We start from the raw sequence: 11,091 nt of genomic DNA, 5'->3' as shown, positions 1-11,091 counted from the left end.
TTTTAGATTGGCTTACCTCACAACCACTTCCTTGATACAAAAACAACTAAGAACAGGAAGCTGAGGCTGTAACTCACACCGTTTACCTGAGTATTTTTGCTGACCATATGCATCCCTTTATGCCCACATTGAACCCATCTTTCTGACATGCTGCATTATCCTGTTGGGAAAAAAAACCCATTAGGACAATCTTTTTAAACTGGCTTCTTGAACGTGACATTAAGTTCACCGAGCTCAGTGGACTCCACAGGGACAAGTTCTCAATCCATAGAGAACATTTAGGATGTAGTAAAGTGGGAGATTCATATCATGGGTGTTCAGATAACAAATCTCCAGCAACTGTGATATGATGTCAATATTAACCAGAATCTTTGTTTCTAACACCCTGTTGAATCTTTGTCAGAATTAAAGAAGTTCTAAAGGAAAGAAGGCTGGACCTAATGAACTGACTGGCACTTGTATTTCTCTGTGGAAGATAGTGGAGTACCCTGAGAAAACCCACATGGTAACTCAACACATGAAGGCTGCAGTCTGCATTTGAACCAAGCACAAATAAACAAAAATGTTTCATAAATAAAAGGAGCATTCTGATATTCTAACAGAAAATATTGATATCGTGCAAATCATGACATTATGAAACTATGAAGTTTGTATTTTTTCTAAAATTGATAATTGCACCAAATAAGAAACTGGACTAAGCACATTCCATTTGCGTATATTTCAGGTTAAAACGAAAGCAATTATAGAGAAAGATACTTATTACGTAGCTTACGTATTCAGCGTATCATTGGCTGAGCTGTTTTCGAGTCCATAGCAACCGTAAAGACAAACAGGGCCGAACTGGGTTTTGTTTCAGTAATTTTCCACTGAACCGCGGTCATTCTGTGTAACTGTAGTAGTTTTTGTAATGGATGATAGAAAGCAACAGACTCTTAAACGGGTTTTTGTAAACGACGTCGACGCGTATTCTTCAAGGCACATCGCCGAGGTAAGGAGAAAAGTTCGCAGTTTCGGTACCAATTAATAGCGGGTAACTGCAGCATTTTCTCTGACTTTACCTGGAAAGGTTTTAGGGAAATGTGAAGCTGAAGAGGACTCGGACATTGATGGGGAAGTAGAAGAGACACCGTCTCCCCGGGGTGAACCTGCTTTCCAGGTCCTGGGAACGGTGTCCTCCTCCTCCTCCAAAGATGGAAAACTACCGTTTCTACACCTACAGCATGTGGTGAGTCAGGTGTTTAAACTGCAGGTCCTTTGTTCCCATTCTGAACCATAACCCTACATTTCTAAATTTATTCACACATCCTCCACTAATGTTTGGCGAATTAGTGTTTATACCAGCAGAATTAGTAAAATTCCTTAGGCTTGGCTTTTAATCAAGCTCTCAAATTTTTGACAGAGGTGAGGTCTTTGGGAGGGCAATACCCTGCTTCATCCCTTCCAGAACCAGTTTTGGTGTTTTGGGGGGCTCACTGTCCTGTTTGAACACCCACTTATTCTCATATCTATACCATAACTGTTACCCTTAGATGAACACCAGTATCATGGTCCACAAAGAAGCAAGTTTTACATCATTATAACTAAGAAAGTGCCAACCAAGCAAGAAACCCATAGATTGAATTATTTGGTCACAATGATGAGAACAGTACTTGGAGGTTGTAAGCAGAGGCCTTTTAACTTAAGAACACTGTGCCAGCTGTCAAGCGTGCAGCTACTTCCATATTTTCCAACTTCATCTGAAACTAACAAAATATAGGGAAAATTAGGTATTCCAACAGGACCATGATCCCCCAGAAAACAGCAAAGCCTTATGTAGGTTTTGGAATGGATAAGGCGGCCTAACAATAAGCTTCTGGAATGTCCATCCTAAAGCCGCAACCTATAACCTGCTGAACATGTGTTGACTGAACTTAAAAGCCCAGTCTCTCCCAAGAAACCAAGAAATGAAAATAGTTCTTGATTGCTACAAAAATCACTTGGTGAATTTTCAAATTGCTAAGAACTATTTAATCAAATCTGTCTGTCTGTCTGTCTGTCTAGTTTTTAAATATGTGTAGTTTAATGGTTTAAATGAATGTCATTAATAGCCTTTTATATTTTTTCATCAGTCCCCGGCCAGAGATGAGCTTTTTCAGCTGCTGCTAGGGTGTGATGTGGTGGTGTACAACATCACTGAAAGTTCAACACAACAGGTTGAAGAAGCAACATGGGCAGTTACAGGTAATAGTCAAGAAGTACAAGGATAGCCTTATTGATTATCTTTTTGATGACTGTCAGTTTGATACGGGAAAAAATATCCGATATCTGATACAGTTCACTGATAAATGCTGCATGTGTTTTTCGTCTTTTTACAAACAGTCCTAAGGGATGAAATGCAAAACTTCAACTCCCGGAAATGTTTCATCCTTATCTCCTCAGTGATGACTTGGGCGATGACCAAGCCTTCAGATGTAGTAGATCCTAATTATAGAAATTAATAGAAATTCTGATCTTATGCAATCCCAGGTATTTTTCATAGTTATTCATTTTTATTTCAGGACAAACCACAAGCCCCTTTCTCAGAAGAAGACTTTATCCGAAGGAGGCCTCATCCCAGTTTCAGGAACCACAATAATCTGGAAAAACTTGTACTGAAATTGCCCAGAGGTGTACGTGGCATTAATATTATTGTGTATATTTCACTCTCCCCCAAAGTATATTACATCGAAAGTTATGGAAGTTTTAGAAATACAATATTCGCATTTTTCAGAAAACATCTAAGCTCAAAGGTTATGTAGTAGCTGCAGGACTTCAGTATGGAATGGGAGAGAATATCTTTCACTACTTTTTTAAGGTATATATTACTATAAGAAATCTTTTCTCCCCACATAGTTTGAATTTGTTTTAAATGTTTTAATTTGTATATTTTTAGGTTTCATGGTTGATGCAGGATCCAAAGATCCCCATATTTGGAAATGGCACAAATCACATTCCAATGATTCATGTTTGTGACCTTGGAAGGTAAAATTATGCATGTGTGTGTTTTTTTGTTTTGTTTTTGAGGGGGGTCTATCAGTTTAGAGCTGAACTGACTTATTTTATTACAGAGTGATCCGAAGCATCATTAAGCTGAAGCCCAAGTCAAAGTACATCCTTGCCATTGATGATGCCAAGAACACTTTAGAGGATATTGTAAAGGTAACATTTTACGTCAGAATTAGACCTTTAGAATGAACAACAAACTGTAAGGGCAAAATGAAAATGTTTAAGTCTTTTTTGCTTTTAACTCTTTAGACAATAAGTGATGTTCTCGGGCCAGAAAAGGTCGACAAGTTAACTCTGCAGGACGCCATCACCATGAAAGCTTTTAAGGTACAAGACTGTGTACATTTTTATTATAAATGTACTCAAATAATTCATATTCAGAATTATTTTCATTGCTTAACTTTTTAATGACTGTATTTTTCCCTTTTTAGTTTTTCTAAAAATCCTAAAACTTGAGATAGAAAACCAAACATGCAAAAGAAATCGAATCGATTATTTAGGCGATAGTTCAGTCTAACATGGTTCTGATTAGTTTGTGCCTCATTCCAGCCAGAGGAACTGGATTGTCTTAGCATCAACCTCCGCCTGGATGCTTCTATTGTCAGCGATACGTTCAACTTTGATTGGATATGTAGAGACGGGATGGTGGAAAACATGAATAGGATTGCAAAGGAGTACAAACACACCAGGCAGCTTCTTGTAAGTATTTGAACCTTCAAATGAGTAGTTGCACACATTTTATGTCCTAATTGTGTCAAAACACTCCAAAGATTTGATACTGTCAGAGCTGGTTAAGCATGAGGACACAGTAGTAATTTAGTAAGTTTTCTTTCCCCAAAGTAACAACACTCAAAATTTTAATGCAGGACCCTTAAAAGAGGACAAATGAAGAAACGAAACTCAAGCCATAACATAATACAACCTCAAACTAACTATTCAAACAAAATGAACTGACCTAACACACAACAAACAAAGGGGGTTTAAATACTGGCTGATCAGACCAGACTGACCCACATGGGAGTAGGGAAGAGGAACATCTACTTACTAAATTAACCCCTTCTCTTTTCCAATGGTTATAATCAGTCTGACAGAGAGAGGTACCCCCAGTCCTTGTGGTTTTTAGTATAACAATGGCCACCAGTGGGATTTACATGGACAAACCTTATCAGTTTATTATTTTACTTAGTACCCCTACACATAGCTACACATGGCCAAAGTCTTAACACTCAGTAGATTAATCTAACCTCCCCAACAACCCTACACCATTCCAAACCCTTTGTGAAGTGCCTTGAGACGATGCGTGTTGTGAATTGGCGCTATATAAATAAAACTGAATTGAATTAATTGAACAAAAAAGTAACTAAACACAGTTAGTTTAGGAATCAAATTAAATGACTAATAACTAAACATAAAAGTAACCAGCTAATTAAATCACAAAGCAAATAACTTATGCAAGAATAAGTAACTCCATGGTCCTCCCCCATGGTGCAGCTCTGCATGGTGTCACCCAATCAACACTTCCTGCAGAGTGTGCCAGCCAGAGTCCATCTTTTTTGTCCTCCATAGTTTCAGCTCTCAGTCCAAAGAACCCTCCCCACAGCACTGTCAAAACTGGAAAACACAACAAATATTAAAAGACAGAATTAAATTTACAAAGGTTAACTAAATGTCCGCGCTACAATTAGAACTAATGTATTTCAATTTTGCCAAAGATATGAAAATACACAAACAAATATATATCTTTAAAAATAAATCTTTGTGCTACAGTGAGTTTGATGTATGAAACTAGGAAGCTCAAAGTGAAAAGGTGTCGGTGCGCGGGGTTACCGACTGTGTGGCTGCAGGTGGGGCCATCACAGATACATAGAATAAAAATGCCTCTTTGTTAATCAGATCAATTTTGCTAATTTCTCTACTTTTAGGCTGGTTTTTATATGACTACAGTAGGTTATTCTTATACCTATGCCTTATTTGTTCTGTAGCCAGTTAAAATCTGCCTGGTTGGCCCTCCGGCTGCAGGGAAGACGACTGTTGCCAAGAAGCTCTGCCAGCACTACAAAATACACCACATCAACATCAACAGCTTGATTGAGGAGAAAATTACTCAGCTGGTCAGTGGAAGCAGAAATGTCGCAACACGGAGACATTATACTGCCCACTCGTGGAAACTTAAAAGTCAATATATATTGACATGTACAGTGCCTTGGAAAAGTATTCATAGAGATGAAGTGTTTTCATATTTTTTTATGCCAAACATTGAAGTGTTTTATTGTGATTTTATGTGAAAGACCAACACAAAGTAGCACCTGTTGAAAATGATACAGGGTTTTCAAACCTGTTTACAAATCAAAATATGAAGTGTTACATGCATTTCTATTTAGCTGCTTTACTCTGATACCCCCAAATGAAATTCAGTACATGTTCATTCTCAGCTGATCTGTGAAGTTCTCTTTATAAGAGAACATTGGTGAACAAACAGCATCGTGAAGATCAAGGAACACACAATATAGGTCAGGCAGAAGATTTGGACAAATGTTTAATCTATACTAGGAGACTGGGCAAGGAGAGCATTAAGAAGCAGCAAACAGGGCCAAGGTGACTTAGGAGGAACTGCAGAAGTCCACAGCTCAGCTGGGAGAATTGTTGACAGGACAAGTATTAGCTGTGTACTCTACAAATATCTCCTTTATTGAAGTGTTGGAAGAAGAAAGCTATTGTTGAAAAACAGCCAAAACAAAGTCCCAGTTGAACACTGCAAACATGTTTAAAAAGGTATTGTGGTCAGAGTAGACCAAGACTCAACGTTTTGCTCAATCCCCAACATATCCCCTATCTTGCAACTGTAGCGAAGGGTTGCCTACCAGAGCTTCTCCATCCAGTCGGACGAAGTCTGAGCTATTTTGCAAAGAACAGTGGGCAAAAGTCTCAGTTTGTAGATGTGAAAACTAGTACAGGTCCTTCTCAAAAAATTAGCATATTGTGATAAAGTTCATTATTTTCCATAATGTCATGATGAAAATTTAACATTCATATATTTTAGATTCATTGCACACTAACTGAAATATTTCAGGTCTTTTATTGTCTTAATACGGATGATTTTGGCATACAGCTCATGAAAACCCAAAATTCCTATCTCACAAAATTAGCATATCATTAAAAGGGTCTCTAAACGAGCTATGAACCTAATCATCTGAATCAACGAGTTAACTCTAAACACCTGCAAAAGATTCCTGAGGCCTTTAAAACTCCCAGCCTGGTTCATCACTCAAAACCCCAATCATGGGTAAGACTGCCGACCTGACTGCTGTCCAGAAGGCCACTATTGACACCCTCAAGCAAGAGGGTAAGACACAGAAAGACATTTCTGAACAAATAGGCTGTTCCCAGAGTGCTGTATCAAGGCACCTCAGTGGGAAGTCTGTAGGAAGGAAAAAGTGTGGCAGAAAACGCTGCACAACGAGAAGAGGTGACCGGACCCTGAGGAAGATTGTGGAGAAGGGCCGATTCCAGACCTTGGGGGACCTGTGGAAGCAGTGGACTGAGTCTGGAGTAGAAACATCCAGAGCCACCGTGCACAGGCGTGTGCAGGAAATGGGCTACAGGTGCCGCATTCCCCAGACCTGGGCTACAGAGAAGCAGCACTGGACTGTTGCTCAGTGGTCCAAAGTACTTTTTTCGGATGAAAGCAAATTCTGCATGTCATTCAGAAATCAAGGTGCCATAGTCTGGAGGAAGACTGGGGAGAAGGAAATGCCAAAATGCCAGAAGTCCACTGTCAAGTACCCACAGTCAGTGATGGTGTGGGGTACAGTGTCAGCTGCTGGTGTTGGTCCACTGTGTTTTATCAAGGGCAGGGTCAATGCAGCTAGCTATCAGGAGATTTTGGAGCACTTCATGCTTCCATCTACTGAAAAGCTTTATGGAGATGAAGATTTCATTTTTCAGCACGACCTGGCACCTGCTCACAGTGCCAAAACCACTGGTAAATGGTTTACTGACCATGGTATCACTGTGCTCAATTGGCCTGCCAACTCTCCTGACCTGAACCCCATAGAGAATCTGTGGGATATTGTGAAGAGAACGTTGAGAGACTCAAGACCCAACACTCTGGATGAGCTAAAGGCCGCTATCAAAGCATCCTGGGCCTCCATAAGACCTCAGCAGTGCCACAGGCTGATTGCCTCCATGCCACGCCGCATTGAAGCAGTCATTTCTGCAAAAGGATTCCCGACCAAGTATTGAGTGCATAACTGTACATGATTATTTGAAGGTTGACATTTTCTGTATTAAAAACACTTTTCTTTTATTGGTCGGATGAAATATGCTAATTTTGTGAGATAGGAATTTTGGGTTTTCATGAGCTGTATGCCAAAATCATCCGTATTAAGACAATAAAAGACCTGAAATATTTCAGTTAGTGTGCAATGAATCTAAAATATATAAATATTAAATTTTCATCATTACATTATAGAAAATTATGAACTTTATCACAATATGCTAATTTTTTGAGAAGGACCTGTAGAGATAAACCCCAACCCCAAGATAGGCCGCTTTATTTGCAGCTAAAGCTGCATCTGCAATGTATAGACTCAGCGGGGCTGATTAAAAATGCACAATACATTTTCCTGATTTGTATTTGTCCAAAAATGTAAAAAATCATTTTAGGGCAGCACAGTTGTTAGCACTGCAGCAAGAAGGTACTGGGTACTGTGTGTGTGTGTGTGTGTGTGTGTGTGTGTGTGTGTGTGTGTGTGTGTGTGTGTGTGTGTGTGTGTGTGTGTGCATGGTCGTCTGTCCTGTGTGTGATAGATTGGTGACTAGTTCAGAGTGTAACCCAACTCTTGACCAGTGACTGCTGAAGACATGGATTAAGTGGGTAGATGATAGAAGATGAATGAATATATATTTTACTTTCACTTCACATTTATGCTGTTCTTTGTGTTGATCTATCACCAAAAATTCCAAATAAATGCATTGATGTTTGTGCTTGTAACAAAAAAATTGAGGTAAGAGTAGTTTTGCGAGGTTGCATACAGCTGCTGCAGCTAGCTATCCTTATATGAAAAACATAAACAGATGTTTTGTGTTCATTATGTTTATTTATTGTTTTTGCAGAAAGAGATGATAAATGGAGCTGATCTTGATGACATTAGTGAACAGGCTGCAGCTGCTGCAGAGGAACAACTGGAAATGATTAACCAAAGCATGGAGACGAATCAAGGTTGGTAAAAAAAAAAAAAGCAAATACTTAATTATTTGTAAGTACAAATACCTAAAAATAATAAGTTCCCATCAATTAAGGCTGAAAACGAAGTTTTGACCCTACTGTAAAATTTTTGACGAGATTTTATTAAGTCCCAAATCGTAATGTATGAAATGTGACATAATTATTCTTGAATATGAAGCAGCCTGGGGAAAAGTGGGGCAGTTGTATTAAATTCTAGAATGGCATGTATAGTATGTAAGGAAACCTCTTTGAATGAAATATTACAGAAAAGCTCAGATGTGATTGGATTTTTTGGTGCTTTTTCTCTGTTTATTCAGGTCAGCTTGCTGAGGATCAGTTTTTTGACATTTTGCGAGAAAAACTGTACTCCAAGCCATGTAGGAACCAAGGCTTTGTTCTGGATGGCTTCCCTGAGACTTCTGAGCAAGCAAAGCTGTTTTTCTCTGGCAAGTTTTATTAGTCACTATAGTTTTAGTAAATGAATGAAACAGCATCACTGGCATTAGTAAAATGGTGATTTTATTTTGTTCAGATGAGGAACCAGAGGACAAGGATTCAGATTTAACGTCCAAAATACCATGGTACAACAAAATCATCACCCCAGGTTGTGCTTATGACATCAGTTCATAGCCAGTGTTAAAATTAATTAACCCAGAATTGCTCAAATGTGTTTTCTTCACACTTGCAATATAGAGCATGTGTTTGCCCTAAATGCATCAGATGATTTCCTGACAAAGCGAGTTCAAGGACTTCCAGGAAGCCTGGCTGAGAAAATGTGCTACACCCAAGAGGAATTTGTGCCTCGTCTGGCTCAATACCGGCAACTTTTTAGCGCCGAGGAAACTGTGTTGGACTTCTTTGATCACCGTGAAATTCACCCAGAATATATAGGTACTGTCTGCAAAAACCATAATTGGCCACAAGGGGTCAACACAGCACTCCAAATCGTTTTTCACCTGACTTATATGTACAAGGAGAAGCACCTTGTATAAAATCCCTGTGGTAGAAAAAAAGAAATCCATACATTTGGAATATAAAGGGAAAATATAATTTTTTCATTGTTTCAGTTGTTCTACTTTACCTGTTCTTCTCCAGAGATCAGCTCAGATGATTTAGAGTACACACTTGTTATGAAGAAGATAACAGAGATTGTGGGGGTTCCTAAGAACTACGGTCCGAGTCCAGAGGAGCAGGAGGAGGAGAATCAAAGGAGAGAAAAAGAAAGAAAGCAGAAACTGGCTGCAGAGACTGCAGAGAGGAAAAACAGGAAGCTAGCTGCGCTGGCTGAGATGACGGATCATTATGAAGAGTGGGTAAGTTCAGAAATTAGTTGCTTAAGAAAGACATCCAAAGAAGAGCTAAAAAGAATGTTTAACAAGCCTAATTGCTTGTGAAAATACGTTTGTCAGAAGAAGAACCTGTTGGTGGTGAAGCAACAGGAGTCCGAGCTGCTGGAAGCTAAAGCTCTTCCTCTCAGAAACTACTTGATGAAGTACGTGATGCCTTCACTGAGCGAGGCCATGCTAGAGTGCTCCAAAATCAAACCAGATGACCCCGTCGACTTCCTGGTACTTACACAGCAGCCTGACACAAAACTGATCAGTGTATTGACATATCTGGGCCTTTAATTAGATTTTGTTTTGCTTTTGCAGGCTGAACATCTTCTACGGAACAACAAAGAGGACTGAATAACATTTTACAACCCTTAAACTCATATCTAAACTTACATGAACATATTGTGATGACCTGTTCATGTGGAATCATTTTCAGACTCTCTAAATTAAAGGTTTAAATAAAAAGTTCAGTTTGTGGACACTTAATCCTATAATATTGCCATTAAGTTCATCTAAATTTAATAAAAGCATATTCAGTAAAATGTGTAATGTTGGACTTACAAGAAAAAAGTAACTTCAACCACCACATTTGTGCAAAAATTTTAAAATCTGGATTTGTCAGATCAAAGCACAGGTGCCCAGCATCTCTTTAAGAAACTCACATCCTGCATGATTGGCTCTCATTTGTGAAATGTTGATGCCCAGCAGATCTAGAAAACCAACTGGAGAGATTTGACCAAACCTTTGTGCTCAAAGGTCAATGTTACTGAACTGAAGTTCTCCTAGCCACTCTTGCAAATGGAATCCAGGGACCAGGACCCACATTTATCTTATCAGACAGAGCAATCAAGATGTTAAAGGAGGTAAAAATCTTCCAAACTTCCCAAAGGTTGTAGCATTTTTTTCTGTATGTTTTGATTTATTTGACATCTTTACCATGGGTGCCAATAAATGTGAAAGGCACTGCAAAAACTGCACTGCATAACCCAAAAATATGAACATTTAAAGTTTTTCTTAATGACTAAAGTACACTTTAAAACATCTTAAAACTGTATTGTGCACTATGCAGATGGAATAAATGACATTTAAGTACATTTCACCAAACATACTCATTTTTTGCAGGTTTGCACTCATCGTAGCTCTGTTCTGTTTGCGGCTGCAGATGGTGAGTGATTCAGCTCTGGCTGTGCTACAGAGCCAACACTTACTGGAAGAAGGATTATACCCCTAATGTTTCCAGTAAATTGCTGAGTAAAGTTCTCAAAAAGAGTGAGCCAACTTGTGAAAAATGTTTCATTTCTTCAATTGCCACAATAAAGTCCCAGATTAGTACATTCCACATATTGTCACTTTAAGATATATGATAATGACAGACTCCTCTTTGACATTTGCAGTCTTTGCACATAATACACATGTGTTTTGAGTTTATTCTATTGTTTGAAATATCAGTCAATCAATCCATCCATCCATTGTCTACCTCTTATCTAAGATCTAGTTGTAAAAGTT

General features: G+C 38.7%; 1 protein-coding gene across 1 annotated transcript; it reads left to right on the top strand.

The window, feature by feature from the left end:
• The first annotated feature begins 787 nt into the window (after positions 1–787).
• Positions 788–10,684, top strand: LOC124881788 (adenylate kinase 7-like). Its single transcript, XM_047387579.1, has 18 exons — positions 788–988; positions 1,067–1,225; positions 2,109–2,220; positions 2,359–2,450; positions 2,538–2,648; positions 2,750–2,833; positions 2,912–3,000; positions 3,087–3,177; positions 3,274–3,351; positions 3,574–3,723; positions 5,007–5,135; positions 8,140–8,245; positions 8,569–8,697; positions 8,784–8,855; positions 8,945–9,142; positions 9,347–9,564; positions 9,661–9,819; positions 9,904–10,684. Exons 1-18 carry the CDS (start codon positions 908–910, stop codon positions 9,937–9,939), a joined length of 2,094 nt encoding a protein of 697 aa, XP_047243535.1. The 5' UTR covers positions 788–907; the 3' UTR covers positions 9,940–10,684.
• Positions 10,685–11,091: the final 407 nt, after the last annotated feature.

The sequence above is a fragment of the Girardinichthys multiradiatus genome, chromosome 15, assembly GCF_021462225.1.
Source record: "Girardinichthys multiradiatus isolate DD_20200921_A chromosome 15, DD_fGirMul_XY1, whole genome shotgun sequence".
Lineage (NCBI taxonomy): Eukaryota > Metazoa > Chordata > Actinopteri > Cyprinodontiformes > Goodeidae > Girardinichthys > Girardinichthys multiradiatus.
The sequence above is the reverse complement of the archived record's forward strand: the minus strand, read 5'-3'. Positions and strand labels throughout refer to the sequence as shown.